Here is a 27691-nt window from a genome sequence, read left to right as displayed (position 1 = left end):
GTTAAGAAAACAGCAAACTAAAAGGATAAAAAAATGGCACAGTACTTGTTTCTTGGCCCATAATGGTAATTGACCAATACTAAATCTATAGCCTGGAGGGGTTGTTTCATTGGCATTCACATTATTGACTAGGTCTGAATTATCAGTCTTATCTCCATTATTATCCAACAGTTGAATAGGCTTTGTGATAGCTATGGCATTCTTTCTGTTAAAACAAAATTGAAATTGTAGTTCTCATAATTAATAAACAACTTATTTGAAAGAACACTTGAGAAATATTTTAATTACATTATTAGAGAGAATACTATAAATAATGTTTACCTGCCATCTTGCCATAAACTTGGAAGACCAGAACCTTCAATAAGAATTTGCTTATTCAGCATGTTTTGAGTTACATCAATCGGCAATCTCCACAAGAATATGCACCTAAAAAACATAAAATGAATGCATAAACGTAAAATAATTTTTTCATTGTTATGAAAAAGGAAAAAGGAACATTTTTATTGAAAGGGAAATATGAAATGAGTCAGCCAAATGAATCAAAACATCTGGAGGAAAAAAAAAGTATCACAATGAAACCTCGTGGGAGCGACTATTCTCTGTTCCACAGTAAAATGGTCGTTGATGGAGGTTGGTCGTTCTTAGAGGTTACTCCGTAGACTTCAAAATAGTTATCGAAGGTACACTTCTCGCAAATAATTTTAATTTTAGTCAGTGTCCTTTTCTTGGTGCGGAAATGCCACTTCTGTTTGGCGTTATGAAAAGATGAATAAGATTTAGTGTTTATGAAACTGTTCCGAATTGATATAATTATGTGTAAGAACAAATTTACCAATTATGGACGATAATGCTAATTTAAATAATAAACAATGTTTTTTGTTAATTTTGCATTTAAATTCATATCATAAAAATTGGTTAGATTTAAAAGATGAGAAAAGGGTTGTTTTGAGATGCTGGTTTTTTCTAAAATAACTTTTTTTTTCTAATTTAACTTTCAACTCTAGAAGTAAATTATTGATAGCATCATCAGGGGTCTGTCTAGGTTTTTTTTAGAGGCACCTATTTTGTGAAAATTTAGACATAATTTGTGAAATTTAAAAATTATATTAAAAAATCAACACAAAAATATGGTAAAATTAAAAAATATTTTCAAAAATATGTTAAATGTATTTTGCAAAACTACCGTTTTTCATAAAATTGAATTTGTGAAAGTACTGCTTAAGAGCAGTAAATTTGCCCTGGACAGTCCCCTGATCGTCTTTAGGGCACTCGCACTTTAACATGAGGCTGTATTATCAAAAATAGTTCTCTAAATAAAAGTCTCAATTAAATGTTTTGAATTCAATTTACTCTTCTTATTTGCTTGGTTAAATTTTTTGTTTTGATATTTTTTTGTTTTCTTTATTTGACCTTTCTCACATTTGGTGCAGACGTTTCCCCAGTCGCTTGGAAATGTTTCAATGGTCTCTCCTGAATGTTTTCTGACAAACAAAGTCTATGGTAAAAAATTCTGCGGCTCCCAAAAGTGGTCATAAGCATAGATAGTGTTTTCTGGAGGTTTGAATGTATAAGGAAAAAGGAAAGATTATATCTGATATCATTCCCCTTTTTTTAATTGTGTTTTAGTTATGATAGATTTTGAACTAAATAATCATTACAGAAAATAAAAGGCTTCTAAACTACACTCATCCCATTAACATTATCAATCCAGCTCATAATTACAGGCATAACATGTTAGGTATTTAGTCAAAGTTTATTTGAAGTTTAGATTTAAAATTTTCAAAGCGTGTGAATTTTAGAAAATATTTATCCGAAGAAACACAAGAGTTAGATAAACATAATGCAATGCTTCTACCAGTACAGGAGCAAGATGATCAAAAAGGCCTTCAAAAATTCTTAACACACCAAAAACTTGGAAAACGAGCATAAAATTTTTTAATTCTTAACTATTTAGTCTTAATTTCTGAAGTTTCTGCCCATTATTAACTAGATCTAGCAACCAGAATATTTAAGGGGTGAGAATTAGGTCTTCTTTCTGAGTGGAATCAGTGTACTCCTGAAGCTGAAACACTTGCATAATCCTACACTGAATATATGAAACTATCAAACTAGTTAGAAATTTATCTACATTTTAGCATAAATAAGAAATTACAAAAAATTGATGCGTTTCAATTTATGAAATTCTCCATCTTCAGCTACCAGTAGAAAAGAATTAAGAAACCACAATTGATCTCACCTACCCATCTCCAGAAACAGAAATCAAATGTCTGCCATCATTTGAAAACTTTAATCCAGTCACCAGTTCTGAATGTCCGAACATTGTTGCTAGGCATTCTCCTGTAATGTAATCATACAGGTACAAGCTTTTGTCTGTACAGCTGGTTGCAAGGTACGTCCCAGAAGAGTCCAGCACAACCTGTAGTAAAGAACCATTAACATACTTAAACCATAAAAGATAAATAAATTATACATTTTGGAAAGCAAATTAAAAATAAAACCAAATTTTTTAAATTAAAAAAAGCTGAATTAACAATTCCATCAACTTCTGTGTAGTTTGGGAGTCAAGAAGATTATATGTTTACCGCTATTATTTACCGCTATTACTATTATTCTCATTTTTTTTAAAACTTTATAATACATTACACAAAACTAAAACCATAACTTAAATTTCATTTTCAAAAAATTAAAATAAAATTTTTTAAACACTAAGCTCTAATTTTATTTAAATTTAGAAGAAAATGGCTGGTTGTAGTTCATTTACGTCGCACTAGAGCTGCACAATGGGCTATTGGCGACGGTCTGGGAAACATCCCTGATCCGAAGACATGTCATCACAATTTTGATCCTCCGCAGAGGGGATGGCACCCCTGCTTCGGTAGCTTGATGACCTGCATGCAAAGTTGAACACTTTACGGTAGAACAGTTTAACGAGGACCAATACCGCACACCCTTGGTCCCTACGCAGACTGATCCAAGTGGTCACCCACCCGCACACTGACAGCAGCCAGTGATGCTTGACTTCTGTGATTTGCTGGGAACCGTGTCTTAATGATCAGTCCACTGTGGGACAGAAAATGGATGGAGACTAGATGGCAATAGTATGTGCATACAGAGATGATTTTGTAACAGAGAGAGAGAGTGCACGCCAAGTAACCCTGATAGCTAGAACGATGTAAAAAGTTATTGTCTGTAAATATAGTTCTTGTAAATAAATATGATATGATTATTAAACTCTTACTTCTTCCTCCCACCACCCGACTACTCCACACCTGACATAACGGTACAGCCAACAAATTATATCAATTGACCTTGACAGCTGAAATAAGTATATAAATCACTGCCTTTGCATCATTCAGAAGAAGTTACAGACACAATTCATTGTGCTGACATCTATTGATAATATAAAGAAATATTACCCAGAAAAAGGTAAATTCTGTTAACACTGCAAGAATTTTTAGAGTTGACAGCGATTGCTCTAAGAATTCTAGGCTTTCCAGGAATATTTTAAAATTTCTCAATAATTCCAAATTTCCCTTGTTTTCAGTAAGAGAAGTCAAAATTTTTTTTACCTATTCATATAAATATTTACATACAAGTAGGTAAAAAAGTGAAATACTAATATAAAATTATTTGAAACTGTTTAAAGTCACCATCAATGGGATGAAGAAAGATACCTTTATTAATGTTCCATCTTCTCCTTGAGAGCCACGGAAGCATCGGACATGTTTTCCATTCAACACTGAGTAAACTCTGATATTCCTATCCTGGCAAGCGGTAAGAATGTGACGTTGCTGAACATCCACTTCCATATCATACAGTGTCGTTTTTCCAACTACGTGATGTTCTCTTAGCAATGACAACTGAGGATTCTAAAAAACAGCACATCACTCAATCAATAGAAATAGAAAAATACACCACAGTGTTAAAAAAAGAAACACTTATCTTTTAGTAACTAATAAAAATCTCGGTACCAATGCGGCCACTAAATTTTCAAAACATATTGAAAAATCTGGATAGTAACAACCTTTATTTTTTCTTCGCAAAAACAAGTCTCTTTTACAATACTAATATAAAACTATTAACTATAAACTAATATAAAACTATATACTAATATAAATTTAATCGAACATTATAAAGCTAACATTAAAATATAGTAAAATTAATAAATAGGATATCTTCATTGTGATCATAGTAAGATAAAAACATAAAGCATCTGCACATACGCTCATAATATTTTTGATAATAGAATAATTTTATTAACTACACAAAGACAGTTAACTATTTAATATTTTTATTTATTCTTGACAAAAAAATATATATATACATGCACATTAACATTAAGAGAAATATTAATAGATATATATACAACTACAATTCATATAAAGTAGTATTAGTAATTTCACTCCAAACGAAATTACAATAAAAGATTTCCTATTGTCGTTGTTGTTGCTAATTTACGTCGCACTAGAGCTGCACAATGGGCTATTGGCGACGGTCTGGGAAACATCCCGGAGGATGATCCGAAGACATGCCATCACAATTTTGATCCTCTGCGGAGGGGATGGCACCCACTTCGGTAGCCCGATGACCTGCGCGCGAAGTTGAGCATTTTACAGTAGCACAGTTTAACGAGGAACAATACCACACACTCTTGGTCCCTACACAGGCTGATCCAAGTGGTCACCCACCCGCAGCCAGTGATGCTTGACTTCGGTGATCTGCTGGGAACCGTGTCTTAACGATCAGTCCACTGCGGGACGATTTCCTATTGTCCCCACAATCACCTACTTACAGTGTAAAGCAACAGTCGCTTTGAGTTAAGAAGCTGTATAAAATCAGCTGATTGTAGTCTCAACCGCTAATAATGGGATCGCTAATCTTTGGGCTAAAGCGGCAGATATATCTTTTTTCTTTGGGAGCAGCATGCATAGAACTAAGTACTGACATTCTTCTACCTTGCATAAATCATGATTACATTGTCTGTATTCTCTTCCCCTCCCCCATGGCAAACTTATGTGTTTGGATACATTTTTTTAATATTACAATAAATGTAAAAAAAGTATCCGCAAAATTGAAGAATCACCACCTATGTATCCTGCACGGCGTGCGTCTATAATAACTAACTATGGTTGAGATAAAAATATTAATAACATATTGAACTTTAAAAATTGCAAATAAAAATTTTAAAATATTTTTTCCAAGTTAAATAAAACCAAAGTTGTTCTTTTTCTTTAAAAAAAATCATAAGGAGTTTCAGACTGTTGTCTTCTATAAAGATATTCAGGTTTGATCTCAAAACTTATCCAATATAAAAAAAATATATAATGAATGCTTACATAAGTTGCTTTTCTGAAAATAATAGATTTGTCAGCACCACATGATATCATCTGGAGTGTGTCCTCATTCTGCACAAATCGCACTGCAGTAATGGAAGATGAATGATCATCCAGTGTTTGTTGAAAAGCATAATCCTGCTTCACATCAAAAACATGAATGAGGCGATCTCGACTAGCAGACGCAAGATAGCGTGTCTCTTGACCTATTTGTAAAAACAATTAGGTTACACAGTGGCACTTTATTATTAAATATATTTGCATGAGTATTAGTCTGCATTTACCATTAACAACAGCAGGTTTAGAGTATTCAAGGCACAACACTTCAGAGTCATGGGCTTCAATCTTGCATAATTCTTCAACATATTCTAAATTATGAATTCTGAAAGAAAGAAAAATCAATCATAAAACAGTTGTCGATGCCCAAACCACATTTTTGCTAAACACTACCATATTTAATCAGAATTTAACTTCTTGCAATAGATGATGAAATGTAATTTTTGATAAAAAAAAAATTTCCCCAATATTATATTTTATAAAAAATAATCTCAATAGGCAAAGGTTTAACATGTTAATGAGTAAATAAATTCTAGAAAAAAACAATATTTTGCACAAGAATTAGATAACTTTAAAAAGTCAAAGTAAAAAAAAAGATTCATTAAAAAATGTGGCAATACTTAAGAAAACTTTAAAACAGAATTGTTAAGCATAAACAAGAAGCATTTTGTACAAATTAATTACTAATTGATACAGTGATAGCCAGTCGACTTTCAGTAGATATCTATTGAACAATCTTCTATTTTAAGAATTTCTCATTTTGCGAACTATTTTCAGGAACCGAGAATATTCTGAGAAATAGAATATAAATTTTGTAGATTGACTTATATAATAGTGAGTCGAATTTTATATTTCAATTTTTTCTTCTTCCCGTTTCCTAAACTATTTCTAATTTATTCATTCTTTTAATGCATTTTATGGTGAAAAATGCATTTGAAACAATTTCACCAGTTGTTTAATACCACGAACGTTAAAATAGTTAATTTTTTTGATTTCCATCCAGAAAGTGCAACTTTTATGCTGTTTGCAAGATTTGACAACTAAGATATATCTATATAAAATAGATATTCATTTACAAAATAAAATTGAAATTAATTTCTTTTTTAATTATATCTAGTGTTATTGAACTTAAAACCTGTTTTGTGTTGTGCTTTTAAAGTATCCACATACAATCTTCTTTATCGGGATATAGTGACTTCGTTAAATAAAGGGCTGATTCTAATATCATTGAAGACGTACCCTAAGTTATAATATAAGTTTTTTTCTCTCTTCCTATTCTGTTGCAGGATATTTTTAGGTTTTGACAAAAAAATGCATCACTTCCAGATTTTCTTTTCTCTAAGAACCAAATTCCCTGACAATTCCAGTTATTTAAAACTGTTACGGAAATCCCAAAATTGACGAAATTTAATGAAATACAGTGGAACTCTGATTTTACGTTTCCTATCGGACTAGTGTTAAAAAATTAAAAAATGAACAATGCGGGATAACGTCAAATAAGGGTAAAAAAAATGTAAGTATATTTCTCAAAAATTAACACTTACAAGATTAACTACTAGAAGAAATGTATTATCCAATGATTTTCAAGATTAAGAAAGAAATATTGAAGTTTTACCTGAACACACAGGACAAAGAAAAAAAAAATTCCTACCCACCTTTCTCTCTACTTAAAGGATGACTGGAATTTCTGCATTTTGCATCTCAATCGTGCCAGTTCAAAATGGGGGGGGGGGGGGGGGGGAGCAAAATTTTCCCAGTTCTCTAGATACCGGATAAAAGGTTCCGTACTGTAAAATGGTTTTCTTTTATTTTACTTACTTAATCATAAGAACAATAAGATTGCTTTATAGCAAAAAACTGCACTTCAAAGTGCGAAAAGCAATTTATCAATTCAAAATTAAAGGGTTTTTAGACATATAAAGATAGGTCGCGATTTCATATGTCTAGGTGAGCGATTCTCGTGGAGGAAGGAAAAGGACTTGTAGACAATAAGATGTTTCTGTGTATAGATTCTGTGAAAATTTAAAACTACTCACCTGAAAATATTAAGGACTGGTTTCATGTAAAAGTGTGATATTAGAAAAATAATGTGATCTATTTTTATTTTGCTATATTCAAAAGTATAAAATCAACCAATGTATTAGAAAACTGTGCAAGGTCAACTCAGAAATGATTTGAAATAGGTGTTATTTACCTGATATTACCCGATCGATCCCCGGATGCAAGATTTCTACCATCTGGGCATATCCTGAGGCACCGAACTCCATTTTTGCCATCATATGTGGTATCAACCTTGTCATTACTACCACCTAGATGAGAAAAAGGGGACATTATGCAAATATTTTCGAAATATAGTAAATCTGAACAATATATGAACAGAGGTAGAAATTAATTTTGGATTTTATGCATTTGTACAACTTTCTTCACAGCGAAAATATGATTTTAATAGCTACAGTCGTGTAAAATTAGTAGCTTTTGACGGTAATGACAAGGCATACTCGTGAATTAAAAAAAAAGAAGAGAAATTGCACAGCTACAATTAGTTAGATTTGATTACTGAAATCATGCCATTGTTTAGATATAAATAATCACATTAATGATTTTTATTTATCATGAATTCTACAGCTTCTGAAGTAATAATAAGGAAGCACAATAATAATATTTTGCTATACAGAAAATTAGTCTAGATAGAATTTTTTATTTTATTTCAAAAAATATTTAAAAATTGCATTCAGAATTGTTCTAAAAAGTATTAATGCATCAATAAAAATTTCAAATTATTTTTATCATTTTTCTCAAAATGATAAAAATCTTAATCTTTTTAAATCTTAATCTTTTTAAAATCTCTTAATCTTTTTAAACGAAAGAGTTAGGAGTGAAAAGAATATAATCTAGAATGGAAACATCTGTTACCAGTTAGCATAAATGTCTGGGATAATACTCTTTTTTTAATAATATAGAAAAACATTTTTAATAGCTCAATAAATATTCAATTGATTAAGTTGATGCATATTTTATAAATATAAATGCATCAAGAGGAAAAAAATACTTTTAGTTGCTATATCATTGGTATGATATAGATTAAAACACAAAAAAAAAAATCCTCCAGAATTAGAACTATAATTATTTTTTGAAAAGGTATTGGACTGAGAGGTATATTAAAGTCAAATTACATAACACCAGTCTAGTTTTAGAATATAATTTTCAGCCCTTTCCTGAATTTTCCAGTTTGATAAAACCTTCAAACTTTCCTAGCAAACCTGGATTTACATGTCATAGTAAAAACTACTACAAACACAAATTACAAATAAAAAATCTAACATGCTACATACCAATATATCCTGAAATCAAAATTTAATAATTAAATTCAAAAATAAATACACAAATAAAAAATATTGTCACACATAAATAAGTTCATTCTTCAAAAAGCAACACATAATGGATAAGTAAATAAGTTATAAGCAAATTTTGATAAAATGAAATCACTTACTAGAATTCAATTCTGTATCACACAGGTAAGAAAGCTCTGAATCAATGTATAAAATTTTGAGCAATTCCTGAAATAATGTAACAAAAAAGTTTAAATAAAGGCAACAAGTTCATTTAAAATATATTTTAGTAACATGAGATACATAAAAGTAATATAAATTGAAATTAAATAGGATAACTTCTTTAGAAGCTATTTTATTAAAATAAATATTAAAAAAAATAGTTCATACTGAAGATTTATAAAATGAAATAATTTAATATTCCGGTTGTTAAAAAAGTTAAATGTTTAAAAGTTAAAAAAAAAAAAAACCTACAGTACTATAGATGTTCCTATGGTAACCAGTATCATCTTCAATAGAAGGTTCAAGATTCCAAAATCTAATAGTATCATCACTAGAACAAGTTAAAAACGTTCCTTTGGGCAAAATATTTTTCAAATTTTCATTTAATTCTGGATAAACCTGGAAAAAAAAATTCAAATTGTTAAAAAAGACAGAACAGTAATCATTTAGCATCACTTATGGTCTCCAAAAAAAAAAAAAAACATAATAAGACATGATTATACTTTTTTTAAAAAAAAGTTAGCATAGAATAGATAAGCTTCAAACTATATCTTTAAAGATATAAGGATAAGAAATTTAAAAATAAAAATAGTTTGAAAAAACTATTTTTGAATTGTTTCTAAGAATTGTTCTAATTGTTTTGAATTGTTATAATTAAATTGTTTTTAAGTCATATTTATGCATACCACTTAACATTTCGTAAAATTAAATAAGCATCATTGAATTTGTTTCTTTAATTTTTTTTTTATTTTATTCTTCTAACTTTTATGTACACAAATTCTTAACATTTCATAGGTTTCATTCATTTATTTATTTACTTTTTTAAAACTTTGAGTCTTAATTGTAATCGGTATCAAAATACTTAATAATACTATCCACATAAATATTTGCTTTATTCATAAAGCTGTATTCAAAAGACATTTCATCCATAAAGAAAAAGAAATTAAAGTTTTCTTTGACAGGTTTCCCACTCAATTCTTTTTTTAAAAATTCAAGGACTTTTCAATGACTTTCAAGAACCTAAATCAAATTTTTCAAGGACTTATTTGGTATTACAATTATATGTTAATTGAATGTCAACTAGATTTCACAATTACGTTGAAGCAGAAATTGTATATATTTAAAGCACAATGCTCATTTGACGACAATTTTTTTTTTTTTAAATTTATCATCTAATAATACAAATGGTTGATAGTTACATTGCTGTTTCAAATCACTTTAAAAAATTCTATTTGATAAAAAAAAAAAAAACTCCAATTGCCATAGGATACTAGCCAACATTTAAAAACTAGCATCAGTGAAACTTTTCTTGAAAAACTAAATGAAGTAAATTACAATTAATGAAATTGAAGGAATGAATAATGCATTTTACATTAAACAAGCTTAGTAAATAATTAATAAAGTTTGTGTAATTGCACGGTTATTAAAATATAAATAAATGTTTTTAATATGTTAGATCAAATTTCAAGTTACAGGAAATGTATATAATTAGATAAAATATCAAAATATATCCATTTAACATAACTGCTCCAATTTTAATAACAAATTCAGAAAATGAAATTACTTCAGAAAATGAGTAATGTGATTTAAACATAATAAAACCTATTGCAGAACAAAATTTTACAGAAAACTAATTAAGACTTACCAAACTTTATTTTCTTTAAAATATATCCATAAAATGTGAAGCGTGATTTTTAAAATTTTGTGAATATGCGTAATTTCCACTAAGCGTAATTTTTAAATCGCATTTATATGAATCTAGACATACTATGCATATCAAAATTATAAGAAAGGTGAAGTAAGTTTTAAAGATTATGTAAATCATATATCACAATGCGTGATTTGTAAATTGAAATTGTGGTTTATGTTTCTTAAATCGGAACAATAGGGATAGTAAATGATACAAAACGCATTAGCAAGGCGTAAATCACAATATGTGATATATAAATCACTTCAATATGAATTTTGTTGCGTGATTAACTAATAGTTTTCATGTGAATTGAGATCATTATGATGCAAAATGCAATTTGTGATTCTTAAATCATTTTGATGATAATTGCGAGTGGTAATTCTTCAATTTCTTTTTTGAGAATCGCAATGCGTGATTGGTAAAATAGTACTAGAATGAAAATTGTGAGGCACGATTCTGAAATTATTTAAATAAGTATCACATTATATGATTCAGAAATAACTTTAATTGAAATCATGATGTGAGAATCCCGATGAGTAATTTGCAAATCACTTTAAAGTAATATTCGGTATGTAATTCATTAATCACTTTCATTCAAATCACAATTCGTAGAACATTTCATACGAATTACGAACAATGTTTATTCATTATCAATGAAACCTGTAGAACTAAATTTTATTTATTAGCAGTTAAAACTAAATATAGAAATTTGATTATAAATGATAAAAAATTAATTATCCTTCGTACATAAATTAAAAGAATAGGACTAATTTGACATTTTAATTATGCTTTAATCTTTTTTGGAGCGAGAAAAAACAGTTTCGCAATTACCCGTTAAAGTATTGTTGAAAATACAATAAATGAATAACTAATGAATGGTTTATACTAGTCAATAATGAAATCTGAAATATCTCCCTGGCATGTGATGTGCTACAAAGACTTCTTTATAAAGGTGTCAACTCCAATAATAAAAAAAATAAATAGATAAATAAAAAATATTTTTTTTGTTGCTACAATGCACAATACACCATACAATCAGGAAATTGTAATAACGCAATCAATTATTAATTAAAAACTATAAAGAAGTGTCAGTGTTGCATTTCTTTCTGCAAACCTCTCATACTTTTATTTGTCTCACCCTACTGCATTAATTCGTCTGTAATAAAACACGTACATAAATGTTTCATTTATATTGAAAAATAATAAAATTTTTTTTAAAATGTAGACTGCTGTACTTTAAGTGATTTAAAAGAGCTTCTCTAAATACAATTTACTGTTTCTGTCTAGTTAATGTAAAAAAAAAAATAAAAAAAAAAGGAAAAGGGATATAATGGTTTATTCCCAAAGGAAAATTTTAAATTTTGTAAATTGTGGGCAATGTGAAATGTCCACCCCTAATGAGTGATTGTAAGGTAAGGTTTCACTCGATTAAGATAAAATTACATAAAAAAAACACTCATTTACAAATCAAAGTCACACTTACTTCAACACCCCAAATGCAGGCACTATGATACATGAAAGAATGAGATTTTCCTACTTTTTTGGTATCTTTGATGTCCCACACGTATAAACTGTGATCATTATATACACAAGTGACCTAAACATATACAATAATGCACATAAATTATTAAGTTAACACATTTTCACATTCATATATATAGTACATAAGAAAGAAATCTAACAATAATGAAAAAATAATGGTTACTTTGTTATTAATTTCATCTAAAGCTATGGCAATGGTATCTGGATACTTGGCACTAGGTTGATGCGAGGATGTTGATTTACTGTAAAATGACAAAATTTTAAACATTATAAAAAGAAAATTAAAAAAAAGAATAAATAAAATTAACATAAGAATGTGAATCCATTATTTTTCTCATTTAGTGTTTCTAAAACTAAAATAGTGTTGCTTAAAATAAAATAAACAGATATAAGGAATTTGTCTATGTTTAGTAACAAGCCTTAATTATGAACAATGAATTAAGAGAAAATGTAAATGATTCAAAAAATTGAATCTGAAAATGATTTGATGAAATTAAAAAAGACATTTATATATTAATAAATATGTGGAATGCTTTGTTACATATTATTATAAAAGAAACACTTTATTTTACTCATGAATAGTAGATTGAAGAAAAATATTAATTAACAAATGTGAAAAGAAGCACAAGAAACATAAATAATAATAATAAAAATGAAATATAAATCTCTGTTCGCCAAAGCTTTAAGATTAAAAATTAAGGATTAAGCCAGCGATCTGAATATTTTACACCAGTTAATTAGTTAAATAAAACAAACAAATTAAGTTGTTAGCTGCATCAATAATTTACTTGAATAATTTATTACCCACAACAAATTCATCCAGTACAGATCTAGTAGTTGCAGCACACATTGTAAAAATATAATCAAGCTAAAAATAATGTTTTGAATATTTAAAAATCCTTATATTTATAATAATAAAAAAACAAAACATTTTAAATAGTATCCATTTATATTCAAGGTCCAAATTAATTTAAAGTTTAGAATAATCTTAAAGAATTTATAGGTATATTATGCAGGGCAGTTCATAAATCCATTAATTTCAGTTCAGAAAGTTATAGTAAAAGTATTAAGATGAATACAGCAAAAATATACCTTGCATTAAATACAGAAAACAGTTCCAGCTTTTTATTAACAGCAATTTCATAGAAGACAGTACATGCCAAACTGACAGCTGCAACTGGATGAACATAAAGCTTTTTGGGTGTTAAATCAGAATGAGATGTATCAAATAATTCAAAATTGATAATACCATATTAAATAGAATTTGGCAGAAACGGAACTATCACATTGGTGTGTGTTAACTAAGAGTTCAGACATAGAACACACAGAAGCTGTAAATAAAACCTCAAATTGTCTCTATATTTAATTCAACGTTCTTTTATTTGCTGCATTCATCTCGGAGAGAATTATGAATAACCATTCATAAAAAGCATTATGAAATGTGATTTCAAATAATGTATAATTTGTTTCATCCAATTAGAAAAGTACATAGCATTCAAAAAAAGGTAGCAACATGAAAATAGGTCTCCATAAGTTAAGAATAATGCCATATAATTCACTACTTTTTATCACATAATTTAAAAACTTCACACTTCAGTCAAAATCTTATGTGCTTGAAGAGCATTATTAAGTACATCCAAATATTTTTTTCCTTCTTTATACTGACGATAAAAAAGTAGTTTTCTTTTTATAATTTATTATTATTATTATTGTTTTACATACAGCATGGAAAAAAAATCTGAAAATCAGCAAAAACAGAATTGTGATTTTTATTCTTTTTTAAAAATTTAATGAATGAAAAAGGAGTAGTATAAAATTGGCAAGGAAGTTATTGAATATTAAGATTTTACAATTTTTTTTGTTGTACAAATGAATATGTTGGTGAAATTCAAAACAGAGTTGAATCAGAAGATATTTTGAACAATTTTGTTGTTGCGGAGGATTGCTGTAGCAATTAAGGATGTAACAAATAGTGATTTGGCCAAATACCAAATGTTTGGCGACCTAACAGCAAAATAAAAAAATTTTTAAGAAAAAGATTTGTTTCATTGAAAGAAAGAATAAAGTAATAAAATTATCAAATAAGTCATTTTTTTTTAGAATATTTCATAGATATAAAGAAATTAGAAGAAAAAAATAATAAAATCTATACGTAACAAATTTAAGAGAATGGCAAAAACAAGCAACTCACCCTGCCACTAGACCTTTAGCTACATCTACTCCTAGTGCATGAGGTCTAGGTAATGTTGATATAAAGTTTAAATTAAAAGGATTAAAACATCTAATTACACCTTCAGCACAACCAATGACAATTAAATTATCTCCCACTGATATACTATTTGCACTAGTAGTCTGTAAAAAGAAAAGAAACATTGACTTAGCTATGAACTTAATGAAAATAATTTAACCAACATTAAAAAAAAGAAAAAAGACTTAAGTTAAATACTCACTTAACAAAGATAATTCATTGCGTAAGTAGCAATTATTATCATTTAATAAATTAAAAAAAGCTAGACACTGATTAGTCACAATCAACAACTGATTTAAGTCACAACCCTGTGGCAGTATTTTTTCGAGCTTTCTGTGACAAAACTCTCGAGCACTAATAAATTTCTTCAAGATGCTTTTAATTATAACAAACATGCTACTAATTTAAAATTGCATAAGTGCTGTGTTTACAAAAAAAGTACATAATTTTTTAAATTGAACATGTAATAATTATTTATTCTAATATTATGGGTGATATTCTCAGATTTTGTCTGGGGAGGATGCCATAATTATTTTCTTTTCATATTTTGTAAATAATCATCAAAATAAAAGAAATAATTAGAAATTATAAAATCCGTAGTAGTAATAGCTGAAAATAAGATTGTCGACAAAATCTCGCGAAATGGACTTCTCAAATGCGTGTTTCATTTCGAGATTAGGTTATTGCAATAAATAATATCGTATAGAAAATATCGGATTTAAAAACTGTGGAAAAATCAATAACAGCCAAAAACTTAGATAGAATCATTGCTTTAAAAAATAAATACTAAAATGCACAATTTGAATTTTCCATATTGTTTGAAATATATTCGGATATTTAAAATCCACATGAAAATCAATATCAATGACTGCCGAAAATACAATCAAAACATATTGATTTATGATACTATCAGCGTACATTGAATGTGATAAAATGTGTTTATTTAAATGCACGTTTCAAATATTACGTCTAAATTTCTGTAGAAAAGAAATTGTACTTTTTTTCTTTAATTTTCAAAAGAAAAATCTTTCTGCAAGAACTCTCTAGGGTTCAGCGTTAATGTTGCTGCGATTCTGCCACAGGGTCACAACCGATCCCTGAACTTCAAGCTAATGTTCAAAACCAAGTTTTTCCTAATTGTGACTCAAGTGTAATATTATTAAGCAGTATTTATTAAAGAAATAAAACAAAATCATGAATTCCCTATACACATAGAGTAACTTAGTTAAAAAATGCATATTAGGATATGATTGATAAGCAAAGTAAAACTAAACACAGAATTAATAAATTTGTTTACCCTCAATTCAACCCATTTATCCAGGAGACGTCTGCTGTTAAACTCACAAAGTAGACCTGATTTGGTAATGGCATAAGTACTTTCAGTCATATCTCCCTTTCCACAGGCAACATCACAAAAATAATTGTTTCGCTGATCTCCTAATATAGCAGATCGTCCCATCAATGGCACTGCTTCATGTTTATACTGAAATAGAACAATAAATCCATAGTCAATGAATAGATATTTTTGTGAAATACAACTAACAGGAAAACTTTCTGAATATTTGATATAAATTAACAGAAAATCCTTACTCCTTAAGATGAACCATGTTAGTAAAGAAAGAAATTTGGAAATAAAGTTAAATGCATCAGGTACAACTTAGTTTGTATGTCGCTTTTACTCAATAATAGAATAGTGCACAAAGAAAGAGATAGAAAAAGGGCAAAATGCATTTTTTTTTTTTTTGGAAGTTTAAAGCAATATGTAGTGATAAGTCACCCTTTTTTGAAAGGTGAAATTTCTATATCAAACTGCTTAGCATTACTTGCAGGTAGGACTATAGGAAAACCACCTGGTGTGCAAGTAAAATTTTCGAAAATCAGGTAGCTGACTTATACACTGGTAATAAAGTCAAACATTCCAATGCATTATAAACAATGAGATAGATATGAATAACTCTGAGTCAATTTTTGTGTTTCTGAAATATTTTTAATAAGTTATGTACAATTAATTTCACAAATGAAGTGTGCGTTAAAGCCTCTTTAGTTGAGGGTAAATGCATTATATCCAAAGAGAACAATGTAAAATATTGTTAATTACTTTTTAAGTTTTTTCCATAAATTTTTATATATATTTTTTTTTCACTGGTAGACTTAAACACCTGGATGTACAGTCCGCAAAAAAAAAGATATCACCCTGAATAACTTTTGTTATAATGATCGGATTTTCACGATCTAAGTGTCAATCTTAATGGTTCCCGGGGGTGACCTCAAATATGCTAATTAATTAGTGCTAACTATTAATTAAGTTACGAAATCTGACACAAAAACGTACTTTCTCTGAATAAACATGTATTTTTTTTTACATATTTGGATTCATAACCTTCAAAATATAGGGGGTAGCCGCAATCTGGGAAATGTGGTCCCCATAGTTTGGTCAGGAGAGCGATCCAAAGTTCGTACCCCTTAATGTTAATTTCGCTTTTTGCGTTTTCAGTCATATTTTCAAAACTAATGAAGCAATTCAAAAAAAATTGCACCCACTCATAAAACTCATTTACCCAAAGATAATTTCATGAAAAAAATAATTTTTAATAATTATTAATTATTTTTTATTATTTAATTAAATTGAGGATGAAAAAATTTTGAATTATAAGGTATGAATTTTTTTATACCATAATAATCTACATATTTTTCAATAGAAAAATCTAAAGTTTCAACTGTTTTTATTTATTAGAAGCTGAAAAAAATTAAAATTAATTATTTTTAAAAAAATAATTTGGCGACAATAAAAAAATGATTAAATGGGGCGATTAATATTAAAATGTGATAAACTTGCGAGGAACTTGACTTCGCACGCGTAGTGTAAAATTTCATTCATATTTTTTTCGCTAATAATCGTTTGCTAATCTTTTTATTTTTATTTCTTTCAAACTATAAAATACGATGTTTCTTTTTAGTCATTTAATAATGTATTTGTAATTTAGTAAAGAAATTATGAATAAAACATTTTGAATAAAAAACACTTTATTCAACGAATGTCTAGTTTTATAAAGGCGTGCTTCTGATAGAATATGATTATGCACCAGATTGTGCTTACTTAATGTGATTATTTTTTAATTTTTGATTTTCTTTTTCAATAACTGATACAATTTCAATAATATACACACGTATGCATAGATTTGGAATAATATATTTATCAATTTCTTGAATATATATTTTACAATTATTAATACGAATGCGTAGTCAACATTTTTAATCATCTTAAAACTTCCCCCGGTGGCTGAGCGGTAGCGCTTCGCCCTGTCGTTCCTCGGGCCGGGCAAGGCTGACCCAGCCTTTCATCCCTTCAGTGGGTCGATAAATAAGTACCAAGCATGATTGGGAACTAAACACTGGGGGTTCCGCGTTCGGCTGACCACCTGACCGGAACATCTGCTCCTGCACCCCAGAGCCCTAGGTCCAGAAAACTGAGATGGGCATAGTAGGCCTTGGCCCTCCATGGGCTGTCGTGCAGCTGAGTTTAGAGTAGAGTTTTTTAAAACTTCTTTACATCTTATATATCGCCTTAATCTTAAAATAAATTTGTAAATTACCTGTTTATGCGTGTTTCGCAGAATTATTTTTCTAACTTTTTTATTGAATTTTAATGCAATTTTTTTTTAAATTCTATTATGTATATTTTTTTCCAATAATATACTAATCAATTGTTTAAGTAATTTAATTTATGTTTTTCTTTAAAATAAAATTACTTTTTAAATTATTGCTAAGTTCTTATTGAAAGAAAACTTAAAATTATTGCCAGCTATCTGAGAATTAAATCTTGTTAAGAAATTAAAAATATTCTACTGATCACACTCAATATCATTCGAAGCAGAACAGCTGACTATTTACTAAAAATACTATTGTTTACGAAAAATGAAGATAAATTATTAATTTTATTTTTTTTATTACTTCTTATTTATTCGAGTAATGAAAAGTAAATGCGTATGTGCGCACAGGGGAAAAATTTAACAGATTGTTTTGTTTTTTAAATGAACAAAAAACTATGGGCATGCAATTTTAATTCAACATTCAAAGTTAATCTTGTGCGATAACCCTTTAAAGTTACCCTTTTGTCTTAAAAAGTTGAAAATATTTTCTTTAAAAGTTGTTTGTATAATTTCTCAACTTTTGCACAGTTCAAAAAAATATTGCTATATCAGGAAAATGTTCGATATGCCTTGTTTTGTTAAACAACTTCTAAAATAAAAAATTGCAAAAAGATTTGAAAAAAGTGCTATTTTTAGAATCATCATCTCAAAAATTGTTCTTTTACTCCATTTGACTTTTTTCTTCTTAAATAACTTATAATCATAGTTTTAACACACGTTTTGAAGAAATTATGTATACAAATTTCTCCTAATATTTCGTAATAAAAAAACAAGAATATTAATGATTTATTTAAACAGTGAAACCTGCCAAGTTGAACACACTTGTAAGTTTTACACCTGAATAAGTTGACCTCAATTATCAAGAACGGAAATTTTCCTACATAATAAAGAAGCAAAACCTTTGTAACTTGACCACCTGTCTATCTTGTATGTTGACCACTGAAATAACTTAATTTTTTCTAGGAGTATTATGAAATTCTATTCTAAAACCCTCATAAATTGACCAGAAAAAAAAAATTCAGAAATTTTTCTGTCATTTCGCAATGTATGTTAATATTTCACTTGTTTGGTGAAATAGTGTAAAAAGCTAATCTAAACCTTTTTGTGAGTTGACCATCTGGGGAAACTGTAGGGAGTCAGCTTTTGACCATTTCTTTCATTCATTCATTGAAAACAGGCGTGTTAGTTGAAAAGTTGCTCTTCCAGTTGCAATAGTGAGCAAATAGGCTTGTATGCGTAGTAATAACAGAATAAATTTTTAAGTGCTAAAATAATTTTGTTTTGTTAAAGTTTTCAATGTTTTCGTGTTCTGATATTTTAAGAAATTATTTTCATTAAACACTTCACATGCATAACTAACAAAATAATTTTTTTTTAAAAGTTAGTTAAATATTAAAATTATTTCTGTGTAACAAATTGAAGTTCGTTTAGGTTTAAACACATTTCTTGAGATATTCATTTGGCCATTTGCTAAATCAAATTTTTAAGTCAAGTAAAAAAAAAAATTTAAATGTATAGCAACATGTAGGAAACGAAAAAGTAAACAATGTCCCACCCCTTCTATAAGTTGACCACTTGTCTACGTTGGCCACTAAAACAATGCACATGAAGTGGTCAACTTACCCAAGTTTTACTGTAATTGTTTCATTGAACCAGAGTAGTTAATTGTTTTCGTAATAATCGGCCTTACAACTATTTAACTTAGATTCTTTGGACTAGGCGTCACTTCATGCATATCTTTCGAGATTGAAATTTCAAAGATAAAATGTAAAAATTACAAGAATACGTAAGCTGGTTTCAACTAACAAAAAAAAGGGACAAAATCGTTGGCAAAAGAAGTTATCTCATGAAAAGAGTGTCAGAGTTGAAAAAGTATTGTAAAAACTGTAACAATTGTTACTCTTGTTTAATTAAGGGTATTATAAACCTAATTTTCGTTTAATCATGTTTTTTAAAGAACTAACGAAAGGAGTGTGTAAATAACATCAACTCTTTTTACTGCAAACTAAGTTTACTTAATATCATTTGCAAATATTAAGAAGTACAAATTCTTGACTTGCTCCTTAAAATAAAGTTTTATTTTAATCGTAGTTGAAGAAGTACGGATATAGTTAAGGGAGGTATGCGACATTCGGAAAAAAAAAGTCGTGTGATAGAGATAGTTTTAAACAGAACGAATTAGTTCTTTTAATTGAAATGCTGACAATATTATTACAGCATTTTGGTTAACAAGTGCCATGAAAAAAGGTTCTGAACTTAAGATATGGATTTTAATATATTTTCCTATTTACATACCTCCTTGATCTCCGCACCGTTTTAATATTCTGTAAAGCATAAAATGAAATAATGTTGAATAAAAAAAGAGATTTCAAATGAAATATTTTATTTTCCTTAATACAGGGTATCTGCTACATTTTAGATTTTCAAATTCATAACTTTTCATGTCTAATTCCAAGAATTTTCATGATTTAACGAAGTTACTATTTTCTCCGATAAAAACAGAATAATAAATTCAAAAAGCATTATAATCACATTATATAAAATAGGTATAACCAAAACACTGCAGTAAGAACGCACTTTAATACAAAACCCCTCTATTTAAGCTTTTAGCTCAATTTCCGCTTTTGGTTTCATATTTTGTAATGTGGTAATCTTTTTCGAAAATATTTTAAATAATTCTTTAAAAATTTCACGTTCATGTAATAAGTTCATTTGAATTCGCAGCTCGCTTCATAGATTTCGTTTCATGTTTTATTCTGTTTCTTTTTTATACTTAATTTTCTGATTTCGCTTGATATTTTTACTTATTATGTTCCATTATGTTTGTAATTTTTTTGTAAAATTTTTGTGAGTGCTTCTCAAACTATTGCATTGATATATTTTACTTTGGCTATATTGATACAATAATAGAAAGTACTATTTTTTTGCTGATATAATCGTGTAAGCTGATGAAAAGATTATATCTTTTATTTTCCGGATATTTTTAGAATTTTTTTTCCGGTTTCTTGCTGTTTTATTTTTTATTATTATTTTTCTTCCCCCCTTTTTTATTGTTCCGTAATTTTTCCCAAGTTTTTTCTACATTTTGAACTTATTTACTTATTTTATAAGTTCTATTTACTTGCAGCTTATGCGCAATAAATAAAACTTATTATTTTTCGTAATTTTCTTCGTGTTTTTTTTGTTTTTATTTATTATGATATATATATATATATATATATCAAAATGCTTTTAAAATGCCTTATAACATTTATTAAGTTTTACAATTTTATCGAAAATAAATACCGTGATTTCTATAAAATTTTGCGATTATGCATCAGAATAGCTATCTTTTTTCAGGTCCACCTTTGCTTGATCACTTTTTTTTCCTTTCCTAAGAAACTCGAAGTGCGGGGCAAAAGCATTTAACCCTACAACTCTTCATAAATTTATGATAACTTATGAAAATTTGGTTTTAATTCAAAACTGTCATACAAATTACATTAAAACAGCTTTACAAAAATAAATAATGTCAGATAAAAATTCAAAGATTCTATAATCTTGGAGAATCAAAAATAATTTATTAATTTATTTAAATTTCCTTTTTAAAGGAGATTTAAAAAAAAAAAAAAAAAGCCCAGGAACCAACGTGAAAAATTCTTTTGGTTGCTTAGCAACGAGAAGCACTATCTTTTCCCATCTTGTCATTCTTTCAGTTTCTTTATGGTTGTTATAAATTATTTCCCCTTCTATGGCGAGGTAATTTGGCATATTTTTAAACCATCGCCAGATATATAAATCCTTATTGCGACCTAATTTACAACCCATTTTTTTCGAAATTTTGTCTATTTTAAGGGTCAGGATTCCAAATATGTAAAAAAAAATACATGTTTATTCAGAGAAAGTACGTTTTTGTGTCTGATTTCGTAACTTAATTAATAGTTAGCACTAATTAATTAGCATATTTGAGGTCACCCCCGGGAACCATTAAGATTGACACTTAGATCGTGAAAATCCGATCATTAGAACAAAAGTTATTCAGGGTGATATCTTTTTTTTTTTGCCGACTGTACAGTTAATAAGTGTTAAGGGAAAAAAATTTATTTATTTACTTTTAAAAAATAAAAAATAATTGTATTTTAAAAGAAAAAATCCATTAATTAAGAAATTATTTTTTTTTATTTCTAATGGCAAGGCAATACAAAGAAATAATTAACACAACAAATTCAGAAAAGAACAGATGACATAAAAGAAATCGACCGAAGTCATTGCTTCATTAAAAGTTCTCAGTTCAAAAACATGAAAACTAGTATCAGTGAAAGCTATTTAACACTCAAAAGTAATATTTAAAATCTGAAAAATTTAATGTCATTAATGCAAAATATTAAGGTTATTAAATATCTGTAAAATATTACCTCAAAATTTTATTTTCGATGAAAAAGTTAAAAAATGAAAAGAATTTTTTAAATCTAAACACACAATGACAGCAATTGTTTAAATTGAGTTACCTTTGCAGATCGGGAGCATTCTAAATACCAAAACTTAACATGGCGGTTTCCAACAGTAACAAAATAATTTCCATTTGATGCAAATGAAAGAGCTTTAACCTATAACAAAATAAAAATAGTAATTGAAGAAAGCAATAAAGAAAACAATAAACTAGTAAGATCTGATAATCATTAACAAAAAAATATATTTCCAAAGTACAAAAATAACAGTTTAAAGGCATTTTTTTAAAAAATTTCTTTATAAAAGTTCTTTTAGAAATAATAAAAAAAATAAACTATTTGGGTATTTTAAAGTCAAAAGTTAAGCTGTCCTTTTTCAAAAGTAAAGCTTTAATGTAACCTAAATTTTTGAGAATATTTGACTCATTAAAAACAGACAAATATGTTGAAACATTAAAAAAATAAAAAAAATAATTAAAAAAATAAAACAAAATAAAATCACCAACTTCGCATGATTTTTTTCATCTAGCTGAAAATCAATGAATGATTCTTAATTTTTTCCGTATATTTTTAAGAACATAATTAATGCAATGAGGAAGTAGGTAATTTTTCAAGTAGTGAATATCATGTGGAAACAATGAGCCATTCCTATCCCCATAAAGAAATCAGCTAGAAATGGGCAAAACTTGATCCACTTGTTAAAAGTTTTAAAAATAGCATGTTATTCATAAGAGGCTTAGTTCACATGGCAAAAGACAGTAAAAAACTCGTATTAAGGCAATAAAAACTAAAAACAGAAATACAAAATAACTAAAGTTCAACACTATTTAAAGCAATAACACTGTGAAGATTTGTTTTAAAACATTCCTAAAATTAAAACTCTTAACATAAAAAGGAATAAAATAGAAAATCATTTAAAAAGTTATTTTTAAATTGAAAGTTAGTTTTAAGGTTAGATACAACCAAACGAAAATAAATGTTCAATTATATTAAATTTTGCGTGAGTGAGAGAAAAACAATAAATTCTGTATCGCTAAGATTTTCATGATAAAAAAAATAGTTAAACATTCATATCAGTTAAAAACTGCTTTAAACATATCATGATAGAACATTACACCTTAAAAAATTCGATACATTTTTCACAAATTTTCTGGTAAAATTTACAATTAAATGATAATTGTATAAAAAAAAATTCATTCAATTAAGGAAAAAAATATGATATCAGAGAAAATAAACTTTCATAACCAGCAAGTTATCTCATTAAAATAAACTAACACAAATAAATAATTTCAGTTTTTACAAAATTTCACAAATAAAACTAAACCTACTTTACAAGATACTTTGTTGGAAGCAACTTTAACATTATTTTTCCAGTCCCAAACATTGACTATCATATCATGCTGGGATCCAACTGAAACCACATACTTCAAATTGGGAGAAAATGCCTAAAACATTATAAATAGTTAAAAACAAGACTTTATAGACAGACATAGAATAAAAACCATTTCCCAGTATCAGCTCAAAAATCATTTCTAATACATTGATAATATTTAACTAAATATTGTTATTTGTACAAATAACAATATTGTACAAATTTGTATTAAAGAATTAATCTAGAGTTAAGAGGGAGCATTAATTATAAACATCATCAATTTAGCTTCCCTTGTTCATGATAAGCTACAAGTTTTGGTTGAATTGAATGATGCATGTGATTTTGCTAGCATAGATAAAAGTAAAAATGGAAAGGAAAGAACTATTTACAAGTAACTTTATATAGTTAACATACTAAGTTATGACTAATTTTTTTTTTAAATGATACTGGTAATACATTTTTATTATTATGTATAATTTTTACCATTAGATAAAAATAGGAATAAATGAATAAACCTAAAATTATATAATTTACTTAGCTAATAATGATTGTTATTTCCGAACAAAAACTTAAAACCAATACTTAGCTGCTTTTAAAAAAAGCAGTGACAGAACTAAACATTTTTCTCCAGTTTTATAATACATTATACACATCTTAAATTTGATATTATATCTATAAAGTTGCTGCAGTGTGCAATTAAAAATAAAAAAACTGGTAAGAGAAGTATGATATTTTTCATAAATGTTTGAGAGAAACATAATACTTTGACAACCAAGACATGTTAACAATTAAAGTGATTACAGTTAGTTCTAAACGAGGCAATTGTGCTGTTTTTAAAATAGAATAAAAGCTAAACTTTGTTATCCATATGAATTGACTAACATGTTTTACTTTTTCACCAAGATGAAGTGGTCACTTCTAACGCTCCGTCCATATAGGATATCAGATGCTCCGATCAATGGACATTAGTAACTTAATTCTAACATTTGGGATTTCTAAGCTATAATTATAACTGTTTCGGTGCACATGGAGTCTGTAACCAGGGATCAGAGTTATCGAATGAGGAGTGCATACTGCATTATATAACGTGATAGATTAGAATTTGTATTAGTATTTTAAATTTAGAGATAATCATAGCACTTAATTTCAATTTGGTCAGAATGTGTTTTCATGAACCTTATTCAAATAAAGATGACTTGTTACTTCTATAATGATTGCTCTTTTCTATCATAATTGCTTTTTTTTTTTAAGTGTTAATGGGAATGTCTAATTCGTCTAGCATTGTCATTTTAAATTTGTAACTTGCCGATTCAATGTTACATTAAATATTTTTCATTGTATCAAATTTCTCATTAAAAATATGAATCCATTGTGTCTGTGTAGTTTCTTATTTATGGAAAGTTGCTGGTCTCTACCAGATGAATCTTTACAATCTTCTCTTGGATGGAGTGCGTTATCCTCACTATGTGTGGCTATTTTATATTTTGGAAAAAGAGTGTCATGAGCCAAGTTCTACTGATTACACACATTGTATTGTGCGACTTTGAGGAGAACTCCTCCAGATTAAAAGACTGGGGCTGACTGCTGCTATAGTAACAAGCGAGAGCATATTTCTGATGGGGGTGCAATGGAGGAATGAAGGTGCCACTTGGTTTAACTCATGCTGACCTATTATAAGGTCAAGACAAAACTATTTACCCCACACCCCAATTCAAAGTGGCATTTCCTTATTACCATGGTAACCGCAACGACGAGAGACTGATGTCTGGAGTTCTCCAGAAAGCCGCACTACATATAGATCTATAATAGTAAATTAGAAATATTCAATTTCAAAGTCTGCTTACTACACAATTAATTCCATATTTATGGCCCTGAAATTCTGCTACTTGAATTTTTTCCTGAACATCCCAAACTCGAACATGAGGCTGGTGTCCGCACTGAAATTTAAAATCATAGCATTAATCAAGTTCAAACAAAGACACACAAAAAATTGATAATAATGTTAATAAATTAAAAAAAACAAACAGTATTGGTCAATCAGTTAATCAGTGGGATAAAAAACAATTACAAAAACAGTAACAGTTCATTATTTTTTAAAATTGGGACTTTTTAAAGTTATAAGTTTTCATAGTTTTTCTCATCTTTTTTAACAAAACAAACTTTCTCTGATCCTTTTTATACAAAACAAAAGAGTAGAACAGTTACCCAGTATGATATCAACGTAAACCATTTTACACAAAGTTAATATTAAAAAGAAAAATATTCAAAAGCAATAATACTAAATAAAAGTGCTATATTAAATAATGGCTATCGAAGAGTATCTTAAATAATGTCAACAAAATAATACCTCTCCTGTAGACAAATATTTGCCATCTGAAGAAAATGACAAGGAAGTGATTGTCTTTTTGGAACTACTGAGAATATGGCCTTGTTTATTTTTTCGTAGATTATAAATAACAACAACACAACTAGAAAATAAAAAAATAAAACATATACATTATGTTATAATACAAATACAATTAATGTAAGTAAAAATAAAGAAAGCAAATAATACGCAGAACAAATGAAGTAAAAGTACAATTAAAAGTTATAAGGAATCTAGTTTTAAAAGCTACTTATTTCAAAGCAAAATGAATATTTGTAAAAAGTATAACACTATGTAAGATGCATGCTATTAATATATTGGGTGCAAGAGCACAAAATAAATTTAATATAAATGTGATATAATTTTTAACTAACAGTTTTGTTCTAGACACAGGTTATGAATATCATGAACAAAATTGTGGTCTTTAATGAAAGTTTTATCTGATTACTCAGCATAGTATAAAATAAAAACTATGAGGATTATAAAAAATTGATCATAATATGATTGTATTGGGTATGATTGATTATGATTGTAGAGCAAAAACTATAGACAATTGCATTTTTATTAATAATGTTCTAATTAGTTTTATAAAAGTCTAGTAATAAAAATCCATTTAAATTTAGCTTAACAAAAAATAGAGAAACAAATAAAATATTAAAAAACAAATATAAGTAGACTGGTTATTTTCAAATAAATTTCACAGATTATTTATTAAAACTTTTATTGTTAAAAAAAACAAACATTTTCAGCAGTTATTTTATAAGAATGGGATGAATATAAACTCTAATTTGTAAATCTGTTTGCGCCTGACAGTTGATATTGATAGCTGGGCCACTGATAATTATTTTCTTGTGGTTTGGAGTCCTGTTTAAGTGGTTAAAAATAAATCAGCAGACAAACTATAAGTCCTGATGCAAATGGGTGGGGTGTTTATTTTTATGGTAAATGTTTTGATTCATGTTATAGAAAATGATAAAATATTTTTTTATGTTAAAAGTTTCGATGAAAAAAAAATTAAAGATCACATTTAGCTCATTTTGACAGCATGTGATTATTTGCAGATGCAAACTAATCAAAAACATAATTCGCATTTGCTGCTTAAGAATACATTTAAAGTTGCATTAAAAAAGCACACAATTGGAAAAATATCTACAGTTGCATTAAAAAGCACACACACAAATAAAGACAAAGTTGTTATGTTTGACAATCTTAGCAAAGGAAAAATTGCTTGAGTATAATTATAACTTAGTAAGTAATGGTTTAATAAGGGGGGAAATTAATTTTTAATCATCTTTAGAGATTCAGTTGCAAACGTCATACATTAAATGATAACTGTGTACATCCCTTATCCATGAAAATAAATTTAATTTTAAATAAATTTAAAAGTAATTTGATAAGGATTACTTTATATACATTATACAGAGAAAGAAATTTTATGATGCAAAATTATTGTTTC

General features: G+C 27.8%; 1 protein-coding gene across 2 annotated transcripts in view; it reads right to left on the bottom strand.

The window, feature by feature from the left end:
• LOC107456011 (mitogen-activated protein kinase-binding protein 1) overlaps positions 1–27691 on the bottom strand; it is a 90906-nt gene that overhangs the window by 17130 nt on the left and 46085 nt on the right. For both annotated transcript variants that reach the window (XM_016073776.4, XM_043051177.3), the window contains exons 4-20: positions 26218–26338; positions 25715–25807; positions 23827–23943; positions 22559–22657; positions 15719–15904; positions 14365–14525; positions 12337–12415; positions 12115–12228; positions 9194–9340; positions 8881–8947; positions 7585–7699; positions 5618–5715; positions 5337–5539; positions 3675–3869; positions 2241–2416; positions 322–426; positions 46–205 (exon numbers count right to left, since the gene is read on the bottom strand). In XM_016073776.4, coding sequence (XP_015929262.1) covers positions 46–205; positions 322–426; positions 2241–2416; positions 3675–3869; positions 5337–5539; positions 5618–5715; positions 7585–7699; positions 8881–8947; positions 9194–9340; positions 12115–12228; positions 12337–12415; positions 14365–14525; positions 15719–15904; positions 22559–22657; positions 23827–23943; positions 25715–25807; positions 26218–26338 — 2236 coding nt within the window. The remainder of the gene's footprint in view (positions 1–45; positions 206–321; positions 427–2240; positions 2417–3674; positions 3870–5336; positions 5540–5617; positions 5716–7584; positions 7700–8880; positions 8948–9193; positions 9341–12114; positions 12229–12336; positions 12416–14364; positions 14526–15718; positions 15905–22558; positions 22658–23826; positions 23944–25714; positions 25808–26217; positions 26339–27691) is intronic.

The sequence above is a fragment of the Parasteatoda tepidariorum genome, chromosome 10 (genome assembly GCF_982258835.1).
Source record: "Parasteatoda tepidariorum strain Cologne lab strain chromosome 10, Ptep-v5.0, whole genome shotgun sequence".
Classification (NCBI taxonomy): domain Eukaryota; kingdom Metazoa; phylum Arthropoda; class Arachnida; order Araneae; family Theridiidae; genus Parasteatoda; species Parasteatoda tepidariorum.
The sequence above is the reverse complement of the archived record's forward strand: the minus strand, read 5'-3'. Positions and strand labels throughout refer to the sequence as shown.